The 23,927-nt window shown below is 45.8% G+C and overlaps 1 protein-coding gene across 2 annotated transcripts in view; it reads left to right on the top strand.

Annotated features, from left to right (window-relative positions):
- Positions 1 to 23,927, top strand: part of LOC308336535 (partitioning defective 3 homolog) — a 462,106-nt gene that overhangs the window by 203,254 nt on the left and 234,925 nt on the right. For both annotated transcript variants that reach the window (XM_080793921.1, XM_080793920.1), the window contains 3 exons: positions 15,614 to 15,720; positions 16,696 to 16,779; positions 23,595 to 23,720. In XM_080793921.1, coding sequence (XP_080650047.1) covers positions 15,614 to 15,720; positions 16,696 to 16,779; positions 23,595 to 23,720 — 317 coding nt within the window. The remainder of the gene's footprint in view (positions 1 to 15,613; positions 15,721 to 16,695; positions 16,780 to 23,594; positions 23,721 to 23,927) is intronic.

Genomic DNA, 23,927 nt, shown 5'->3' with positions numbered 1-23,927 from the left:
GGAATCGCATACCTGGGACAACCGCAGGGGCTATGGCTTAACCAACCACTCAGCTAAAACAACAGATTACGCTATGAGTTTGTAGATCTGCTATTTGTTTTTTAATTGTGAAAAAAAAAGTCTTTGAATATATACTGTACATATTTTAAAGTGAACATTTTTAACTCAAATCTTTGCTTCTGGTTTACATTTACATTACATTTTTGGCATTCTAGACATACAGTAATACGTTTCAGCACCACTGATATAGCAACTGATGGTAAAACTGTTAGTATTTAGAGGACATTTTTTTAGAGTCAACCTCGGGTCCTAATCGGTTAAAGCCGAAGAAAAAAAGCTAACTAAATTTGAAGGATGAAGCATGACTGGATGTCGGCTCTATGAATAATTTAGCGAAGGCTCTGGTACACACTCCTGGAGTCATTATGAGGTCCGGGGCAGTCTATTGCAACAGATTGAGCCATTGTTTGCCACCATGTCCGAGGAGTTGGCGAGGGAGTTTCATCAGGAAGTGGGGGGTGTGGGGTGTGAGGTGGCGGCGGGGAATCGTCGCCTCATTCCATTTACTTTTAACCCATTTAGGCCTGACGTCAAAAAACTAAACGTTCGCTCTGAAAGAATATATATTCAAAGATTTATTCAAAGCTCGTAGCTTGTAGATCTGCTATTTCTCAATATAATGCTTAGTTAAAACACCAAAAGGGGTTCCCGCCCAGAATGGGCGACTGAGGCCGACTCCACAAATGTCTTCTAAATACGGACGTTAAAAAAAAAAAAAACATACATTTCTATAATTTAGTGGTTCTCAAACTTTCACGTCAAGGATCCACAAAATTATATGCGTTTGGCAGTCGACCCCCATCTCAAAATGTTTTGTTCCAAGGACGCCCAGAAGCAAACATTTGAGTAAAAAATGTCTGCTTTAAAATGATATCAAAGATTTGCACACATTTTCAAGTCCACGAGATCTAAATGATCTACAAGAGTATAAAATAGTGGTTAAACTGGATTAAATCTGACACGACACTGATGCTTTTTGCGGTTCCAATGGGTTAATTGGAGGTGGAGATTCTGCAGAAAGCCATTTGGCCATGCCGCCACCCCTCTGCCGGGGCTAAATGAAGAGGGCCTAGTGGAGAGAAGGAGGAGAGAAGGAAGGGGGCCAGAGTGGAACCGTAATGAAGAGATCTCCCACAGGACCCCCGCGGCAATCTAGGGCTTTACAGGGGCTCTGCCAACCGAGGAGGATTGGGGAGGAGGTGGAGGGTGAGGCTGATTGGCAATGGTAGAGGGCGGTCAGAGAGGGACATGGGTTGGGAGGGGGGTGAGACATTTTAGGTGGAGAGGCTAAAGGGCTTGATATACTTTGTTTGTACTTTATACACTGTTTGCACAGCCACAAATAGTCGATCACAGCCAAGCCATAGGCCCAACAGGGCGCGGTGTTAATTTTGACTGAAACTAAGACTAAAAACTAAAAACTAGACTAAGATGTTAGGGAGGGACTAGTGGAGAAGAGATCCAGTAGAACTAAAAGAAACGTAATTTTTTGTTTGGTTTTACTTGGGTGTTGCGGTCTGAAAATAGCAAGTCCCGCCAAAACATGGTGTGAGTTTGATTAGGCTGTTTTCGGTGCTTGACACCCGTGCACTAGAGACTGACACAGGAGTGGCACTCCTCGTACCACTCCCTTTAGAATGACTCCTCGTACCACTCCCTTTAGAATGACTCCTCGTACCACTCCCTTTAGAATGACTCCCAATCCTCTCACTCCTCGTACCACTCCCTTTAGAATGACTCCTCGTACCACTCCCTTTAGAATGACTCCTCGTACCACTCCCTTTAGAATGACTCCCAATCCTCTCACTCCTCGTACCACTCCCTTTAGAATGACTCCTCGTACCACTCCCTTTAGAATGACTCCTCGTACCACTCCCTTTAGAATGACTCCCAATCCTCTCACTCCTCGTACCACTCCCTTTAGAATGACTCCCAATCACTCCTCGTACCACTCCCTTTAGAATGACTCCTCGTACCACTCCCTTTAGAATGACTCCCACTCCTCGTACCACTCCCTTTAGAATGACTCCCACTCCTCGTACCACTCCCTTTAGAATGACTCCCACTCCTCGTACCACTCCCTTTAGAATGACTCCTCGTACCACTCCCTTTAGAATGACTCCTCGTACCACTCCCTTTAGAATGACTCCCACTCCTCGTACCACTCCCTTTAGAATGACTCCTCGTACCACTCCCTTTAGAATGACTCCTCGTACCACTCCCTTTAGAATGACTCCTCGTACCACTCCCTTTAGAATGACTCCTCATACCACTCCCTTTAGAATGACTCCTCGTACCACTCCCTTTAGAATGACTCCTCGTACCACTCCCTTTAGAATGACTCCCACTCCTCGTACCACTCCCTTTAGAATGACTCCTCGTACCACTCCCTTTAGAATGACTCCCACTCCTCGTACCACTCCCTTTAGAATGACTCCTCGTACCACTCCCTTTAGAATGACTCCTCGTACCACTCCCTTTAGAATGACTCCTCGTACCACTCCCTTTAGAATGACTCCTCGTACCACTCCCTTTAGAATGACTCCCACTCCTCGTACCACTCCCTTTAGAATGACTCCTCGTACCACTCCCTTTAGAATGACTCCTCGTACCACTCCCTTTAGAATGACTCCTCGTACCACTCCCTTTAGAATGACTCCTCATACCACTCCCTTTAGAATGACTCCTCGTACCACTCCCTTTAGAATGACTCCTCGTACCACTCCCTTTAGAATGACTCCCACTCCTCGTACCACTCCCTTTAGAATGACTCCTCGTACCACTCCCTTTAGAATGACTCCCACTCCTCGTACCACTCCCTTTAGAATGACTCCTCGTACCACTCCCTTTAGAATGACTCCTCGTACCACTCCCTTTAGAATGACTCCTCGTACCACTCCCTTTAGAATGACTCCTCGTACCACTCCCTTTAGAATGACTCCTCGTACCACTCCCTTTAGAATGACTCCTCGTACCACTCCCTTTAGAATGACTCCTCGTACCACTCCCTTTAGAATGACTCCTCGTACCACTCCCTTTAGAATGACTCCTCGTACCACTCCCTTTAGAATGACTCCTCGTACCACTCCCTTTAGAATGACTCCTCGTACCACTCCCTTTAGAATGACTCCCACTCCTCGTACCACTCCCTTTAGAATGACTCCTCGTACCACTCCCTTTAGAATGACTCCTCGTACCACTCCCTTTAGAATGACTCCTCGTACCACTCCCTTTAGAATGACTCCTCGTACCACTCCCTTTAGAATGACTCCTCGTACCACTCCCTTTAGAATGACTCCCAATCCCAACTAGCTCCAGTTGTTTATTAATAAGTTAGTCATTTTGAAAGGCAATGGATTTTGTGTACTGTGTTTCATGCAGTTTTAATTCAAAAGCTATGGCACCAGGAATTAAATATGTGGCAATATAATGAGGGCAATTGATGTCAATCCCGCTCCTGCTCGCTCCCGTTGACATGTATTACCATTCCGTCCCAATCCCGAGATTAATAAAATGAAAATACGGGGACCTGCGGGAATCCCGTAAAAATGTCATCCTCTACCGTTCACCACCAACATCAAGGCTAAACAATACCATTTGTCAATATTTCACTGTTAGTCATACAAAATCACAAGGAGAAAGGCTTCATAGTCCTTTATAGATCCAGATGTCAGATAGTCGGTGCTTAAATCTAATTTGATATACATATACAGTCTGATGTTGTTCGGATGGAAGGATGAGGGAGCGATCGAAGTGTCGCCATCAGACACTAAAGATCAGAAGGCGTTCATGAGACCGTAAACACCATGCGCATGCTACACCATGTGCATACTACACACACACACACACACACACACACACACACACACACCAAAGACATACCAATCACACAAACAACATCAGTGGGATTCATTTTTCCCCACCCACCCATAGCCACCAGACATGTGCCTCAGCACACAGCATGGTTCCAGTGGGAATCATGAATGCGTCTGGACTTAACGGCGTACATTCTGATGTGCGAACAGCGGGGCGCCATGCAGAGCCTCTCTCTCTCTCTACACAAACAGCTCTCGGCCGCCCATATGCCTACAGCATATGGTATACTGTAGGAGAGCCATTCCAAAGGGAGAAGCTATGCACTGTTCTGTTCCCCTGGGCTAGTTTGTGACCATCCATCCTGACATTTAAAGGCTGCATTGTACTGGTGCAATTGTCCGTCCCGGAAAGGTCATGACCCGCCAGTGAATGGGCAGCACTCTAGATGGCGTTGTTGTATATCCTGTCTAATAGGTGGTGTGTGCACGGAGTAAACAGCCTCATGCTCGGGAGTTCAGCGGGTTCGACTGATTTGAACTTTGAAGCGTCGCAGGGGTTAGTCGTCAATCAAGGTCCCGCTGGCCCCTGTGTACCCGCGCTATAGGCTGTCTGTCTTGCATACTGTACGGCCTGGGTGGGTTCAAGGGCGCCAAATAGCTCGTAGCGCGGCACTGAGTGCCGCACTATTTTGCTGCTATTTTCAGAAAAGGAATGTTGTCGTGTCGTGGTACAAAATTAGTCTGGCAACCGTATAGCTCCTCCCCTCGCACTCCTCGCATAGACTTTGAGAGGTGAAACAGAGTTGAAAAGGGTTGAAACACTTCGACCCCTAACCAGTGGTGGCCATTTTAGTGGTGTCACAGGTAGAAATCCTATTAATTTTCCCCAAAGAGATTTACGAAAATATGCCTGGAACCAAGCCATTCAGGTTTCTGGTGAATCATGACCGTAAAAAAAACATTTGATTTGGTTTCCGAAAATATTTTGAAAAACGCAAAAAGGAGGTAGTATATATTATTCAAATATTTTTTGACACAGAATCAAATGTTACATGTTTATACCACATCTTCTCTTCTGTGGGTCCCTGGCACAACACATTTTCAGATGGCGGTCTGTGGCCAAATATGTACTGTATCAGTTTGGGTGTCTTTGACATGAAAAGGTTTGAAAGCAGTGCTGTATAGAGGCGACGCAAAGGGCCCATCCATTCGCCTCTCTCCTCCTCATTGTCTTTCTTTCCCATCTCAGCTGATCCTCCATCTCTTTTACTCCTTGATAATAAAAAAAACCCACCAGTTTCTCTCCGACGGATGGCGTCCAACTGTGACCGCCTCTTGTTCATGGAACGATGCAAATGAAAGAGGCCCTATAGCTTGGCGGAGATGGTGAGAGAGAGGCGAGGGTTCGTCTGTCTTGTGTTCCTCTCAGGGCTCCGTGATATGGATGTTTACTGTCGGTCAGGGCCCTATTACATTCCTACAGCTACTTAAAAGCATTGGCCCCCTAATGGGGCCCTATATAAAACAGTAAGGAGAAAAAAGAATGCTCTTTAGTGACAATGGCCGTCATTGTGCCCAGAGTGGATTCATTTGAGGGGCTCCGGGGAGAGTGGAAATATACGCTGTGTAAAAAGCCTGGGAAGAGACTGTGTGAGACAGACAGACAGACAGACAGACAGACATGCAGAAAGAGAGACAGAGAGAGAAGTGTGAAATCAAATAAATAGGAGTGAATTATTTGGCACTGTGGGAAATCGGATACTGTCAATCACCAAGGTCCATCTTCCGCCTCAGTTGCGAGCAGGCAGGGGAATAAATGGCGCTTAGCCGTTTAGCCTAATAGAATACTGTCTTATTAGCTTTTTGGATACTTTTTTTTCTTTCTTTCTTTTTTTTCCCTTTTGTTTTTGGCGTCATGTCTTCTTGGCTCGGAGGCCAAATCCATTTGTGCTCCCATCAAGGCTCGTCCTCTCCTCTCAGCGGCTTTGATTGCTTAATTGGGTCCAGGTGTTGATGGCTGGGTGAGAGACAAAATCTACTTAACGCCAAAGTGCCCCCGCCCCCTCCTCCACACACACGCATGCGCGCAAGTGCACGCACACTTAAGTAACTAATTTCCACACTAAATGCATGGCATTCTCCTTGATGTGGTGCAGAAGTCATTTTGAGCAGCCTGCTAATCGTGAGTGCCTGGGCAAGGTGGATTCCATTTGGAAATGTCCACAGCCCCCTCCTTCTCTCTCACAATTCTACTTTCACCAAATCTAAGCGAAATCCGTCTTGAATGACAAACACAGAAAGATAAACGAAAAAGGCTTTCGCCTCACATGTCGCCGTTACAAAAGCATGTGCACGCGCGAGAAAAAAATAACTCATGTTAAGAGCGTACACTTTGTCCCCCTTGTTCTGCCCAGTACGGCGAGCCGCGGCTACTTGCTGCATGCACGGGGGCCCCTTTGTATTCCCAGAAGTCATTACTGTCTGCAGCTAAGGTGCCCCTGCTCCCTGTGATTTGTGGGTAATGAGCTGGCACCCCCTGCCCGTGTTCAATTATTCTCCTTGAGAAAGTGATTTCTCACTCCACGGAGCAAATCAGGGAAGGCACACGCTAATTCCAATCAGGAATTAACACGTTGGCCGTCGGGCCGAGCCACGGACTCTCCTGGCGGGGAGGGAGTGGACAGGTGGGGGGAGGTAGAAAATGGAGGGGAGGGGCCAGACTATAAAGAAGAGTGACAATGGTCAAGCTTGTGTGTGTGTGTGTGTGTGTGTGTGTGTGTGTGTGTGTGTGTGTGTGTGTGTGTGACTGCACAGAGTGACCTCAGTACATATAAATACAGTACATACAAGTACAAACGGAGCAGCAGCCTTAAACACATTTGAATAATTTTCCGCTATTTGTCCCTTTGTTCACCAAGTGAATGCAAACGTTGAAACACTGCTGTTGTTTCTTTCAAAAGTTTTTCCCTGTGTGGACGTAAAACTATTTTTGAAGGAAAATGCACAATTCGTAATGGCTTTTGTAAGATAGTTTTCTCAAGTTGCAATGTAACACCGCTCCTTTTATGTACCTGTTCCATTTACCCATAGGCAGGCATTAGTAAAGGGCCCTTGACTGTGAAGAGCCACAGGAGGCGGCGGCCAGGCTGAAAAGATAATTCACCATGAAGAGAAACCGCTTGAGAGTAGAGAGGCGAGACAGACGGAGAGAGTTGAGGGTGAGAGGAGAGGCAAACACCGGAAGAGTGTAAACTTTGAAGAGGAAACGAGAGAGAAAGGAGGGAGAAAGATAAAATAAATAAACTGAGAAGAGGACAAACAAGTAGGATGAGTGTTCACTTTGTACAGACAGAGAGAGAGGAATGGAGAGGAGAGAATTCTCACAGCTCAATGACTGTCAATGACCCGAAGTACTGAGAAATGCACAGAGGGGCACAATGATAGACACACGCAGGCACGCGTACATGCACACACACACACACACACACACACACACACACACACACGTACAGGTTAAAGGAGTTGGTGTCTAGACACCAAGCTGCATCACCACTGTTCTACTGTTTAAAAAAAGTTTTCTGAAGAAAACTTCAGCAAACTCATTCACTCAGACTAGAACATTGTGACACAGGAGAAAGTTTGTACAGGATTTTCAACTTTATTTTCTCTCTTCACTGTTTGGAATTGCATTGTGTGCCTTGTTCATTTAGCTTCGATGCTATTTCTCTATACACCTTTTCATGCCATCGGAACCCATTTTGAACGTTGGGTTCGGACCAAACGGTGATTAACGCCAGCATGTTCTCCACTGACCACAGCATCATTTCTGCCATAACTTACATAGAAAATGAGAAAAGCTGCAAAGGCGAAAGGTTTCGTGTAGATACTGATCCCACAGAGGCACGGATAGACCCGACTACCCGAGTGACACTGGTAAACAAAGCAACGCCACACCCCTTGTGTTATTTAACCAATCAGTGATTTCCCACGTCGTTTTGATCCCATCAACCCGGTTCTTCATCTCATAACCAGGCCACAACCAGACCCGGCTGAAGTGTACAAACACCAGCAGAACTGAACCGTACCGCGTTCAAAAACCCCAGTGGAAGAAAGGTCTCAAAATGACACAGATGCTTTCCTGGTTTGAACGAATTCAAACTTGCACCTATTGTTATTATGCTCCCCCCACTAGTTGACATTCACGATGATAAAAGAAATGGACCCAGATTAGGTCATCGTAGTTTAACAACCAAATGCTTTTTACCTCTCAACCATTGATTAGGGCTGAAGAATGATCCTTCATTATGAGCCTCATCATACACTAAGCAGGTTAACGGTGGACCCTGGGCTTTTAACATTCCCCCACTCCCAACATAAATGTAAATAAGTGTCTCGTAACCCTGGTTAGCGTGATGCATTGGCTGTTTTAATGGGGGGGGGGGATCCCATTCCCAGTGATCCCATTGGTTAGGGAAGGGTTAAGGATGGGGGGCGGGGGGATCACAGCAGTGGGGTCCAATCTAATCACTTCTTATTCCATTTTTTATTTGCTTTTTTTGAGAGGCCTAATTTGTCCTAATGGCAGTTTTTCTGCGAGGGGACAGATGTGGGGATAAAAGAGAGCTTCTGTAGGCCAGGCAAACCCCAACATGTGACCCAGGAATGACCGTTATTGTGTCACTTATTTCAGAGTTCAACGAAGGCCTGTTGAAATACGACCCCACCGCGGCCTCCGAGCTGACGAGTCATTAGAATCTGTTTAGTTTTAATCTAATTTCTATTTGTCCCAGAGCCATCAGCGTCGATTCCAGCCGCAGCCGGCGAACCCCTAGGGCTGTCAGCTCTCGGTCGAGGTGGGGGTGACTTGTTTGCGTTGGCTCCGTGAGGTCAGAGCAGTTTTTAATGGGACTTATTAGGAGTTATTAGCGGCTGCTTGTCTCTCTGAGTCGCGGGTGCCATAATGGCTGTCCTATGTCGGCATTGTCTGTTGTACAGCCGTTCAGGGTAACTGCATTAACTCGGCGTAATGAGGCTACAATTATCAGCCCCCCTATGCCTTTGGGAGCCTCCGCCTCTGCTGTTTTCTTTTTTCTTAAAGTCTGCATTTACACCTCTGCCCTGCTTCGCACACAACCGGCTGTTACGTTTGGCTATCGCTAGGTTTCCATAAGGGGTGTAGTCGTACTGTATGTCACCTCGCACACAAACGCCGCACCATATTTTTAGGTGGCGAGGCGGAGTCCTTTTGTAAATGTTTCAACAGTTGCTTCTGGCGGAGCGGACTCAGGCCAAATTGCTCGTTTCCTGGTGTTTTCTATGGCTCCTTCGCCCCACTTGTCCCGGCCTAAACGGCTCCATATCCTGCCCTGTTTGGGCCCTCCATTGTTTTTCGTCTCTGACAAACGGCCCCATTGTACGCGGAATGTGTGACACGTCTGCCAAAGCAGGCATGTTCCATACATTAAGACTGTCACACAGATGTGGACCCCAGCCAGGATGGAAACACGCACACACTCACACACACGCACACACCAGCTACAGTGACCTTTGACCTCTTCCTTGTTAAGCCCTTCAGCTCAGGAGGGAATAACTTGCCCATGGGCTAACAGCATGACAAACTCCACACACTGAGGTACGCATGCACGCGCACACACACACACACACACACACACACACACACACACACACACACACACACACACACACACAGAAGGTGTCCTTAAGGGCAGCATTAGATGGAGAATGACAGCTTCTCAACACACAGCTACAGCTCAAGCCTGTGTGTGTGTGTGTGTGTGTGTGTGTGTGTGTGTGTGTGTGTGTGTGTGTGTGTGTGTGTGTGTGTGTGTGTGTGTGTGTGCGGTCGCTCACATGCGTGTGTTCGTCTGTTTGTGTTAGTGGGTTGTTACATATACTTATACTGTATCTCGTCAGCAACAAACACATTTTTGTTTTGTTTTACTTCCTATCATTGAGTGTGAGAGGTCGGTCTAGAATGATCATTCTAGATGGAGGAGAAAGACAATTTAGACAAATGTGTCTCTCCTCCAACCCACTACTGAGTGGACTGGCAGATCAACGGGGTGCTAAATGCAATCGCAGGGGGCGTGCGAGAGAAGACAGATAATGGGGAGAGCAAAACAGGTGGACAGAGAGAGAGAGGGAGGGGAGAGAGCACTAAGCACTTGGCATTGACACGGCATTGAGACGCAAGATGCCCAGCTGCATCTGCACTCACCTTTCTCTTTCCCCCGTACAGTGGTGGAAAGTAGCCTACAGGTGCTTAAGTACACATTGAGGATTTATTTTTATTTTTTTAACTTCACTGGAGTATTTCAAATGCTCTGTACTTTTACTTCTAGTCCACTACATCTCAGAGACAAATATTGTTTTCTTTACTCGGCCAGAAGGTTATTTTTCAGCCATAATGACACATCAGGAGGATTAGGGCTCTTCCAGTGGAGCAATATACGACGCCGGCCTGGAATCTATTAAATCTGCCTCCTACAGGGGACACACCAAAGATAGCTATAAAAGGACAGGGTGATACAGAGAATCCCAGAACCAAACTGAGTGTATCAAAAAAGGATTTCCAAAAAGAGGCGAGCTTTGAACAGGAATAAAAAGTGTGTGTGTGGTTTGCAGGGGATTGAAGGCACCTGTTACATGAGTCGTTTGTTTCTGGGAATAGTCTGCTAAGCTTAGCTTTAGTGTAATGAATCCAATGAACCACTTTCAATTGAATAAGGCACATACACATTTTTCCTATAATCTTTATCCCATTGCAACAAATCTTTTCACCCAGTGTAAATAATTATCTAATGTAATCCTGGCCGCTACACTTCCTCTGCCAACCTGGGGGGGGCAGCGGACTGACCTCATGCTTCCTTCTATGCACGAGGAGTCCCAAGCTGCTTCTTTTCGCCTGACGGGCAGGAATTTCCCCGGCCGGACGTAGCGCGTGGTAGGAACACGTTATTCGGACCAGTTCCTTTCCCCTCCATCAGGTGCTCCGGCTGGCCAGGGGGAGGTAGTTTAGAGACCAGGATTACTGCATGTTTTTTGTGAGAGTACCTACTACCTATAGGGGACACGGGGAGAACATGCAACCCTGCCTCGGGTATGGGCACTGAGGAGGGAACACGCCCCCAGCACCCACAGCGTCCCCAGCGGGATTTGAACCCAGTGAGGTGACAGCACTGCCGACTGTGCCCCCTTACATTGTGGTATTGTGGTATTTTAAATAAAGTGAGTACTTCGTCTACCACTGCTGCTCCCATATCCCTCTGTCTCTCTCGTCTCTCCCTTTCTTTTTGTTCCTTTTTCCCCGTGCCAATCTCCAGGTCTATTGCACCTGGTGTTTTCTCATTCACACACGCGGCCTTGCTGCTCCCTCCTTTGTGCCTGAATAGAAACAGCTCTATCTCTGGTACTTCTGAGGACGTGATGCAGACATGGTGCTGTAGCAGTGTAGAAGCAGTCCTTCACCTCTCTGACCCGAGTCTCTCTCTGTGCAGTCTCTCTCTCTCTCTCTCTCTCTCTCTCTCTCTCTCTCTCTCTCTCTCTCTCTCTCTCTCTCTCTCTCTCTCGTAGATGCACAAACTTGACATCTCAACATAAAGTATTTACAGTCAAGTATACATCCTTAATACAATACCCAGTTTTAATGGGTTAACAAAATGTTAGTTTTTTTTTCAACTTGAATGTAATCCTGAATGCGTTCATTGCGTTGGCATTACAAATTATAAAAACTTATAACAATAGATAACCAATGAAAAGATAGACAGAGACAGACAGAGATAGATAGAGAGAGGCAGGAGTGTTGGAGTCAGAGAGACGAGGACAGATGTCATGGGAGCTTGTCGCTCAGAGCTACAGTTAAAATGAAGTTAATTACTTGTCAGCATCAGTCAATGATGGATGCAGCTGCGACAACTTTCTTCTTCTTCCTCTTCCTCCTCCTCCTCCTCCTCCTCCTCCTCCGGAGGCTCGTCGTCTGCTCACCAATTGCATTGTGATAGATGCAAAAAATGACATACAGTACTGTTCAGGATTCATAAAACTGGCAAAAGTAGCTTGCAGATCTGCTACTTTTGTTGCTTTTATCTGACACTGTAGTATGATCAAGAAGAGCATTAAATTACAAAAAAACACAAAGATACAAAGACAATACTGTATGCTAATACAATATAACCAACGTACCTACAGTGTTTCTTGAGTATAGGGCAGACTGTTTAGTTTGGTTAATTCATGCGATAACAACGGTTATTTTTGGACTTGCTTGCCAAGCCCAACATAAAGTAAGGACGCCAGGTTGACCAGCTGCATGCTGATATTGATGCTGTCATTTTACTGATACCTTACTATGATAAATTCAATAAAGTTTAGTCAAAAAAGATATGTTTCAGCATAGTGGTATTAAATTATCCATTTTGAGGCATTAGCGTTTGAGCTGGACATATGCAGCAGATTTGGATTCAGCACCCCTTCATACCCCTAGAAAAATATATGTCATCAATCAACACGATTGCCTTCAGCACTTTAAATAAGCACATTTTCTGGAACTCTTGCCTATTGTGTAATGGGCCAAACAGATATATCAGTTGGGGTCTATTTCAATTTCAGCCGTCCATCAGGGTAATGCTTTGCATGCGTCTGCTGTGGTGTATAACCTCCCCCCACACCCCTCCCACCTCCATTTAAATTATTTCACCAGGTCACCATGTTCCCGGGAGACAGTCTACCCCCCCACCCCCTCCTTCCCTAAATCCAGCCTTTTGGGCCTTTCATTGGAAAAAGAAAAGCTTTGTGGATAATATAGAAGTCAGCGCTTGGCGGGGGCGCCTGCGACCCTCCCTGACACATCATTATAAGCAGCTGCGGCGGGCGGGTGGGGGCTGTGCATGGGGTTATGGAGGGGTGGGTGCACCAGACAAAAGGTGACTGACTCATTTTCATTAGAGACAGGTTAGAATGGAGAGCAGGCGGACGCGAGGCACACCTCTCCTTGGCCATGGGGAGACGTGACCCGGGCAGGATACTGGTGGTATGTGTCCATTAAGGTACACTGACGATTAAATATTTATCCCCCCTGGGTGTCTGTCACTCCCCCCCCCCCCCCCCCCCACCAACTCCTCATAAATAAACAGCAGGGCTGGTATATCTCTTGAATCGTCCCCAGTGTGTCACCCAAAGGTCCCTGGCTTCTGAGAACGGCTTCTTCTTGAATGCATCTCCATAAAGAGCCATAAGACCATTATTAGTTGACACTTCAGTCTGAGAGAGACGTGTGTGTGTGTGTGTGTGTGTGTGTGTGTGGGAGGGGGGGGCGACTGACATGGTAATTGTGTTGGCTAACAAGGCAGTTCAGCAGCCCCTTAGCACGCGCGCACACCCGCACACACGCACATGTACTGTACATGGACACTCCCGCTTAGGAATGACATTGAGCCATGGTGGTCTAGACTTAGAAGCAAAAGGTCAAACGTTAATTTCCCCTCACAGTCACAGAAACATGATGATGGGATGTCTGTCCTCTTTGCCTCTTGACTTTGCTCGTTGCTGTAGCTTTCGCTGATATCCATGATCTTGACATTTCTATGAGCTCAGCAAGGCAGTACATGAAGTCATGAACACATTGTAAAGATGTTTTAAGGATTATCTAAAAGTGCTTTCACCTCTGCCCATCAGCGGCACCACACAGATGTGGACAGTTGAACCGTATGTAATTGAAACGCTATTTCCCCCGACCTGGGTATGCCACCAAGTCTGGTGAAGACCAAGGAGTGCCCTTTTCTAGTTGTATCTGTTGTATCAGCGATTCAATACTATACTACTATAACAGACTGATATCAGACATCCCTGTTTAACTCTTCTTTTTAGATGGACAATACAGGTCATGCAAAAGTAGCAAAAATGGCAAGCTACAAGCCCATAATGCATTGCATCGAATCACAGTGCAACTGTGAACTTGTAGATCTGCTATTTTTTCTACTTTTACATTTTTATTGAAAGTGAATGTTAAAGTGTGGAATTTTATAAATATTTTACCCATGAAAAAGTATTAACAAGAGATTGAGACAATGAGTACATATTTCTCAGGGCATTGGATTTATTTCCTTGCAAGTCTGTAGTCCACACCACTTGGGAGCCAAGCAGTATACTTGTTGGAAAAAACATCAAAAATAAAACCTTTGGTCATATGATATTTATACTTCTTGTGTTATTTGCTCTGTGTTGAAGTGGAATAAAATGTGTTTGATCAAGTTCAATGATCAATACAAGAATGTTCAACACATTCAACATTCAACACGTTCAACATTCTTCAGTATAGTTATTGCGTCAGATATATTGCTAGATATCTTAAAGCCATTGCATAAGCGGCTGTTTGGTCAAGATCCCTAACATTTCCCCTCGTTAACAGTGGTAATGGCTGTTTGTGGAAGATCCTCTCTTGATCATGCATAACTCTCTTTCTAGAATGCTCCGGGAAATCCGTCTGTGCCTGGTCATTTATTCTCCCTGTTGTGTTTTATTTTTTTATCATAACAAGTGCCTCGATCTTCCTCCGTTAGTGGTGGGGGTAAATGTATTTTGCAAAATAAGTCTTTGATTTGATTCTTTAATAAAGTGGCTTCTGAGTCTGCAAATAAATCTTCCAAAAGCTTCCGTTATATCTTTGTGCCAAAGATTGTGAAGATTTTGGGTGTATTATATTTCACTTGTTTGGGCCTTCAGGCTGTGGAAATGCTGCAGTAATGCACTTTTACCCAGCTCATAATGTCTCACTTTAGTCACTTATGTGTTGTTGTGCATTGTGTTAAACGTTTATCTAGTGTCGTCCTTTCAGTTCCAATTGTGTCTAATGTATCCCTCATATGTGATCCCTCATACAATCACCATGTCAGTCCTGTACATGGACATAAAGTACTTAGAACGGATGCATTGTTTATTTCTACCTCTACCTTAACCACAGTAACCTTGGTGCACCTTTTTTGGAGAATGGCATTATCTGTTTGTCATAGAGCAAAGAATAGTGAGCTTAAGTGGTTCCGCAGAGTATGGTGCTTATGTTTGTCCTCAGTCGTCTGTCCGTCCGTCCGTCTGTCTGTGAAGCCACCCGCCTCGCAGCCCACTTGTCTAGTGTCCCTGGCCGGAGGTAGACAGCTAAATGCAATGAACGGAAGAGCGTGAGAGAGAAAACAAATGACCCCCAGGCCCCGAACATGATCTGATTACTGTGGTGCGGTGGCCGGCCACGCCCTGGCCAGAACCCCCCCACGCCCCTAACCCCCTCCCCATGGACTCACAGTGGCATTGCGATCGATTACGGCCACTTTGGTCATCATTTTGGTTTTGGCTCCGGCCAGTATGTCGCCGAGGCATCGAGAGAGTGAGAGCCCTCCTTCGCTGCATGCCCTCCACTCCAGAGCTAGAGTCCCCTTTGATTTACCACAGGAAGCATTACTCCTCCTGCAGGTAATTGGATTAAAAGCCAGGAGGGGAGGGGGGGGAGGGAGAGAGAGTGAGAGAGAGAGAGAGAGAGAGAGAGAGAGAGAGAGAGAGAGAGAGAGGCACTGGCAGACTCACTTACTGACTGATTGACAGAAAGACAAAGCGAGCCTGTCTCTCTCCCTCTTGCTACACGCAGCGCGATTGATGATTTATCCTGTCACCTTGTTCTTCTTTTTTTGGGCCTGTTTTCATCCTCTTGTCTTGTCTCCTTTCTGTGCCTGCAGGAGGAAGAGGAGGAGGAGCACAGGAGAGAGGAAGAGAGGAATGGAAGGATCGAGCCTGTGGGAAGGGCGGATTCCTCCATGGAGCATTCCCCAGCGTTGGGTCTGGAGTGAGTCGCACACACACATAGAATGTGGAGGCCGACTCTGGCCCCCCCAGTTACATCACAGTGGTTCTCAACGGACCCCCAGTGTGGATTAGAGTGGGTTCCCAAACTTTTCAGGCCGCGACCGCCCCCAAAAGAATCATATTTGAACTGGCTAGCTCCCTGACTACCTGGAGAACCACTGATGTATCATTATTGTACAATGTCTCCACCATACAGCAGTTACCCTGCTGAGGCTGCATACATGGTGCTTACAAATCACACAACAGGTCTGCAGCTGTTCTGTAGACTGTAGAGTAAAACATGAGGGCACTGCAGACCTCACAGTCAAAGACGGGCCCATGTATCCATCACCGTCACTGTGGACATCTGCATCTCCCATTCTTCTTCCTTATCCCCCCCCCCCCCCCCCCCCCACACACACACACACACACACACACGCACGCACGCACACACACACACACACACACACATACACACACACATAGTCAGGTCTTCATCTAACACAAAAGGAGCCCTCCTCCCCCTCCTTCTCCTGCCCCGGTGTTGTCCCGTACGTTTTCAATTAATCTGTTCTTGCTTCAGCGTCGGGCCTTGATCTTAATCACTTAATTGGAGCCTCCATTTGGGTCTGTAATCGACCCCGAGGTCTGTGGGCCTGACTGCGTAATGGATGACTGTGTGTGTGTGTGTGTGTGTGTGTGTGTGTGTGTGTGTGTGTGTGTGTGTGTGTGTGTGTGCGCGTTGGGGGTGGATGGCCGGACAATGGGTCCTGGGGAGCAACGACGCAGTCCGTGTTCCCCCCCGTCCCTCCATCCCAACATCTACCTGTCATGTTAGCGTGTGTCGTCTTTTGTGCACTGCATGCCTGTTTTATTTTCAACCCTGTTCCATTGTTTTTGTACTCATGCATGTCTTTCTGCTCCCCTCCCCCTTTCTGCCCCCCCCCCCTCCACCTCATCCATCAACGTCCCACAGTGGCATGCTCAAGCCGGTCGAGGTGTCCAACCAAGGAGGGCCACTGGGGATCCATGTAGTGCCTTTCAGTTCTCAGGATGTGAGGTAAAAGCATGCACGCACGCACACACACACACACACACACACACACACACACACACACACACACACACAGGTTTGTATTACTATACTTGTGAGGAAAGCAACATTTTAGAAGAGCATTGGAAACGGCTGGAAAAAGTTGCAAAGTAGCCGAAAAATAGCAAACTTTTTGGTGTGAAAACTGAAAAATAACCCCAACCCCTAAACCTGACCTCTAAATGTCAACTCCAGCCCAAACCTGAATCTTTTTTTCAAATTTGAAAACTGTCACATTTCTACTATACTTGTGGGGACATTTGATCATCAAAAGTACATAGTGTACATAGTACATGTTAGCTAGTAAGCTTTTTTATAATCCGGGCTAACTAGTCTGTGTGTTAAATTGTTAATGTCCCTCAATCTGTTTACCAGTGACTTCGATGCAAGCTTTCGATGTTGTTGACCTGCTTTTTGCCTACTCATGTCTCACAGTTTGGCTTCTTCTCATCTCTTTCTCTCTATCTGACCTTGGTTTTTTTTAACAGCGCTGGAGGCTTTTTCCTCCTTTATCGACTTTTATTCTCTCGGCCACATTTTCCTCATGCTTTTGTGTGGGTTAGTTTAGCAGCTCGACCTGCTGTTATTCTTTTCTTTCATTCCTCACACACAATAGGGTCCACTCTGCCTTGAAGTTGAAGGTGACTCAGTGGGTTGGTAGACGGTCACTGCAGCCGCTCCCCTTTTTAACCTGTACAGCAGCGTCAATGACAGTAGGACAGGAGGTGGAATGCATCAGAGTTTACGGTCATTCAAGGGGAAACATGCAGCGTGTGCGTGCGCGTGCGTTGCTGTCGGGCAAAAACCTCTTATCTCCATATTTTAACTTTATGGTGTATTTTCGTAAATGAATGCGTTTGATCATACAGCGTGAGCGTCACACAAGCATCAAAAGTAGCAAGCTTTTGATGTTTTTTTGCAATTTTTTTTATTTAATTCTGAAAAGTAACCGTTTTGGACATGTGAGGATTCCACCCGACAGACTGTGTGTGTGTGTGTGTGTGTGTGTGTGTGTGTGCGTGTGTGCGTGTGTGTGTGTGTGTGTGTGTGTGTGTGTGTGTGAGATATATATATATATATATATATATATATTATAGGAAGTAGCCAAGTGTAATCAACCTAAAAGCTCATCTATATATAACTATGGGGTGCTATACATGGTCCACGCCAAAGGGACTGGCACGCCACCAAGCCAAGGTCAGATTGATGCAAGGACTACTCGACGCAGGGTGGAAGGAGAGACGCATGCAGGCAGGCTGCGTGACGGTCAGGGGGTGCATGGCACGTGGACCGGGGAGATGAAATGGGCTGACATACAGTACAGTGCAGTATATACAGTATGCTTGACATTGAAGATTGCTGCGTGTCATTTCCGCGGCACGCTAATCCCAACGGCTCCCCGTGAGTGAGTGTTGTCGAGCCTATATTTAGCCCTGACCCCTGACGATTGGCTGCTCTGAATGGGTTCCCAGTGACGCCACGACTCGCTCCCACTCTGGAGTAGAACGTAGTTTTTTTTACCCCCTTTTCTCCCTAATTTTGTTGTAATGCCAAATGATTTCCTCCCTGCACAATATATCCGTTTTAGAATCATTGAATAGCTTAAATTAGTTTGTAAACAGAGCTGTGTTTTCGTGTTCCTTACACCCTTCTGGAGAGTGGAGACACACATTGACATATTAAAGCCAACATTTACATCTGCAGTTTTTTGTTGGCTAGTGTGTGGCTATTGTTCTCAGGTTTCAGCTGCAGATCACCACCAATAGGTTAGGGCTGGAGTTAGTTAGCAGTAGTGTGAAAAACTTCACAAACTTTGAAAGCCTTTTTCTCAGAAGTTTACTTGGTAGAGTTCTAGGACCCATTGGAAATGACTGAAAATACCAATAGAAAACAATACCAGAAGAATTGCAGTTCTACAAGCTCACGGGTGTGTGACATCGCCACACAAAAAGTCTAACCCCCAACCCTTAAACCTAACCCCTGAATGTCTAATAAATAATATCCCTATAATCCTCACGTTGTCTGACATTAAAATAAGTCTTATTCAAATATTTTCTGATTTCAATGAATGACACATCATTTGAAAGCTTACATTCTGTACTTTAATAATCTGCAAAAAGCTTTAAAAAGACCAATGCCTCCTTGTGCCCTAAAGCAATGTACTTGGTCACAATTGTGCGTTGTCACTGCTGTTGTTGTATCCTAGTATTGACTCACCTGTCCTCCCCACTGGGAGGACATCCCCCCGCCCAGCACTCCCTGCTGACAGGTGCCTCCCCCAGCCCGTAGTGCGTGCAGTGACAAATGCATATATCTAAATGACGGAGCGGTTGCGCAAAGACCCGCCCGGCAGCACTGTTTAATGCAATTTATTTGTGTGAGTTATAAGTATTTTTTGTTGAATTAATCATGACAAAGTTGTAAAAGTCAACAGTATGTACGGTATGTCCATAAAATAAGCAAGCAGCACGCGCAGACAATACACTAGTTATTTCTTTCAATCATTTTATTATTATTATTATTATATTTTCACAATCTGATACAACACCGGCTAGCCTACTTTCTAATGTTTTGATAATTTGCGCGACAGATGTATGCATATGACGGTATAGAGTTTCAAACTAGTGTATTTAAGAAGATGATCAGGTAATATAAGTGTGAAATAATAATAACTAAATGATTGAAACAAAGAACTAGTGAATTGTTTGCTAGCGTGCTGCTTGTTTATGTTATGGATATATACATACTGTACAACTTTGTCATGAATAATTCAACAACAATAAATTGCATTAAACAGTGCTGCCAGGCGGGTCCGTCATTTAGATATATGCGTGACAAATGTCACCCAATTGGGTTGGCGTAGATGCTCGACAAAGACGGATGCACTGCAGTGGATTTGAGCCCAGACCTCCGTGGGTGGTGTGCAGGTACTGTACCACCGCGCCACCCAAAAAAGCTGTCTCAAGGGGCACGGTGGCACAGTTGGTTGTGCTGTCGCCTCACAGCTAGAAGGTCCTGGGTTCGATTCCCGCTCGGGACGCTGTGGGTGCTGGCGGCCGTGTTTCCTCCTCCGCGTCATCAGTGCCCATACCCGAGGCGGGGTTGGCGAAAGGGACTTTCTGTGTGGAGTTTGCATGTTCTCCCCGTGTCCCCTAGGGTAGGTATCCTCACAAAAAACATGCAGTAATCCTGGTCTCTAAACTGCCTCCCCCTGGCCAGCCGAGGCGCCTGATGGAGGGGAAAGGAACTGGTTGGAATAACGTGTTCATTCCACGCGCTACGTCCAACCAGGGAAACTCCTCCCTGTCAGGTGTAAAGGAGCAACTTGGACACTCAGGCATGAAGGAAGCATGAGTTAAGTCCGTTGCTCTCCCCAGGTTGGCGGAGGATATGTAGTTACAAAATCGTGGGATAAAAAATATATAAAAAAAAAAAAAAGCTGTCTCAAACTGTACAAGCTGTACAGTACTTTGAAACTTAGATCGGAAAACGTTGCTAAAAGTTCTAATGAAGCCATTCCTTGGCAAAGCTACAGTGCCGTTGCAAAGAGCAATTTCAGCAAGCCAGGTATTTCCACATCTCCCACAAACCCTCGTGCTACACAATGGCCCGCTTGGTAACCAAATTCCACCTCCATCAGCAAAGACCGGGCGGTAATAGCTATCAGAGAGCCTTCAATTAGCAGGCAAACTCGATGATAAGATGACGCGTCTCGTCTGGCTGGTCCGGTGGATGTTAATGGAGCTCCCTGCGCCGTGCTTTGTGCAGAAAGCAGGAGGCATTAGGCTCAGCGGGCTGTCATTAGTGCCCAGACCAGGGCCACAGGGGTCAGATAAACAGTGGACTCTCTCAGACAGCCGGACATGGAACTGCAGTCACTGCAACGGAACGGACACTGCTGGCATTTTCCTTTCGACTCACGTACTCACATCAGCTTACAGTCAGGAGGAGAGAATTGGAGAGGTGTTCTTTCTCTCGATTTCCCTCTCTCTCTCTCTCTCTCTCGCACGCACGCACGCATGCTTGTATTACTATACTTGTGAGGACATCATAGTTCTAGGACGCCATTGGAAATGGCTGAAAATACCAATATAAAACAATACCCGGCGACGAATTGCAGTTCTACAAGCTCACGGGTGTGTGACATCGCCACACAAAAAGTCTAACCCCTAAACCTAACCCCTGAATGTCTAATAAATAATATCCCTATAATCCTCACGTTGTCTGTTTCTCAAATTCTACTATACTTGTGGGGACGTTTTGGTCTAAGTATAGTACACACACACACACACCTTTTCTACCACGTTCACCCTCACTCACGCAGATGTGTTTTTTTTGTTGGTAATAACATATCACTTTGTGATCGTTTAGAACAAGTGTCAGTCATAATTGCAGCACATAGAATGTATCCTGATTGCACTATTATTTAATTAAAGGCGGTAGATGAGACCAGGTGGTCTCTCTAAGAATGCATCTTTCCATGTGTCAAATGTGAGATTGCTGAAATTTCTCGGTAGCTTCTTGTGTCGACCAAAGATGGTGAGAATTACAATTTACAATCTGGGTGCTATATAGCATCTCATGGTTCTTCAGTGGTTCATTAGGATGGGTGATATTTTTAACACATTTCTGGTACAGACCCCTTCGACTTTTATTTATTTTTTATTCTTTTCTTCAGTTTTCACGTTGAACGTCGCCCGGCTCCAGCCGAAAGACGACATGTAATTGAGAGAGAAAGTGGCACAGCGTTGGAGTAATCACAATGATATGAAATCATCATCTCTCCCACATCTGTAGCAGACAAGGCCATAACCCTAATCACCATGCGGCCGCCGCTCGGAATACTGATTCTGGATCAACTCAACACTCCACACATGTTTTAAGCAGGTGTCATTTTAGATTTGAACCACCCGTCCTTCCTTTATGTTGATCTGGCCTCGTCAAACCCTGTGCACTCAAGATACGCTCCATATTATGGCCAGTACAGAATTGCATATGTTGTTGTTGTTACCTCGCTCTTTAGGGCGTCTTACTGGTTATTATTTTGGCGGGGGCGTTTTAAACTCAAATATTTGCTTCTTGGGGGTCCCTGGAACTAAATACGTTGAGATGGGGGTTGGCGGCCAAATACATATAATTTTGTGGTTCCTTGGCATGAAAACATTTGAGATTGATTTACCAACATACGTTTTTCAAAAAGCTGAAGATTTGTAGAATCGGCCTCAGGTCTTAATAATGGGCTAAAGCACTTCCCGCCCTTGCTCGTCGCAAGCTTGTAGATTTGCTATTATCGCTCTCTCGGAAAATGTGCCTTGTTTTTTGTCTTCTACTTTTCACTTTTTGACTTTGTCTATAATGACATTCCCAAATTAGGGATGCCAGGCTGAAAAAGAGCTTGAGAGGTTCTCTCGCCCTGGGCCCGGCTCGGCTGTCATGTTCACCTGCCACCCCTTTTTGTTTTTGTGCTTTCAAACGCTCGTGGAGATCCTGACTGTCCGCTTTCCACTTTCTGCCACATTTACTCCGCAATTAACGCTGACCCGGCGAGGTGGGCTCAGACATCCAAGAGAGAGCCAAGGCCCTTCTGTTGTCCTTAAATATCTGTGAGCGTACATGCCCACATTATGCAGCCAATTAGATGGATGATTTGGAGATTGACCTTGTTTGGACGAAATGCAAAACAGCTCTGTGGTGAATCTGCCCTTGGCGAGGGACTAGAAATAAGCCCAGTCAGACTTTTTAATTTGCTTTTCTGTTTCATATATTCATCGAAATGACAGGGAGGTGAAAACAATGCAAAACACGTCGCGTCGTGTCCTTGACACAAACGAATACACAAAGAAAATGTCTGCCGCATATTAGCTTGCACTTGGTTTGTTCTGTAGTTACCTTTTATTTTCTTCTGAAGCGAGGTCTATAAAGTTTTCCATCAGTTATTTCTTTGCAAGGACTCCAAACACATGTGTTCACATATTTCCACCTGCACCCCGAGGCGGTTCTGCGTTTGTAGATGTGCTGTGTGAGCGCTTGCATCAGATATCCTTGCATTATATGCAAGGCCCTAAACACCTCAAGGCACTCTTCTGATGTATTTATTTACAAGGAGGGCTTTTGAAGGTAAAGGTTGGCTTTTTTATTTTATTTTTTTAAGATATTGCTGAGGTGGCATTTTCTTTTATCTTCTTTTTGGCACTGCCAGCTCACGTATTAAGCTCTGATGAATGCAACCACAGCATGTGCTCTGAACCTATGAGATGATCAAGCAGCTGGATATGTGGATGACAGACAGAGAGACTTGGGGCTTCACATTTAATTCTGTGCCACAAGAAACACCACTTGGTTCTCAGCGATTGGCAGGTTTAATTCTATGGAGTAATATAATAATCCCTGTAGTGTACAGGTTCCACGAGCCAGTGTTGTCCTTTCCCTGTACTTGAACCCTGTCCTCTTCCTATATCTCTATCTATACAGTCTTGGTCTTGAAAAAGATATGCAGGCCTTGAAGTTGTAGGGAGCCTCATGTGTGTGTCATCAGCAAGTCCCTCTAGTCTGTGAACATATAAGCATGTTCTCTATACTGTGCATATCGCCTCGCTGTCGAGTGATAAATGGACTGCTTTCATGTAGCGCTCTGTATAATGAGTACTTTCACTTTTGGTACTTTAAGTACACTTTGATGCCAATACCTTTCTACTTTTTCTCAAATACATTTTGAATTCCAGACTTTTACTCATATATCAGTATTTCTATATTGCAGTATTGATACTTTTACGTCCCACCAGGACCCTGGGCTTGCTGGTGAAGCGTCTGGAGCGTGGGGGCAAAGCAGAGCAGGAAGGACTGTTCCAGGAGGACGACTGCATCGTGAAGATCAACATGGGGGACATACGCAACCTGCGCTTTGAACAGTAAGTCAACATGGGGGACATACGCAACCTGCGCTTTGAACAGTAAGTCAACATGGGGGACATACGCAACCTGCGCTTTGAACAGTAAGTCAACATGGGGGACATACGCAACCTGCGCTTTGAACAGTAAGTCAACATGGGGGACATACGCAACCTGCGCTTTGAACAGTAAGTCAACATGGGGGACATACGCAACCTGCACTTTGA

This window comes from Protomyctophum bolini, assembly GCF_963924005.1.
Source record: "Protomyctophum bolini genome assembly, chromosome: 21".
NCBI classification, from domain to species: Eukaryota; Metazoa; Chordata; class Actinopteri; order Myctophiformes; family Myctophidae; genus Protomyctophum; species Protomyctophum bolini.
This window is presented reverse-complemented; position numbering and strand designations above follow the sequence as displayed.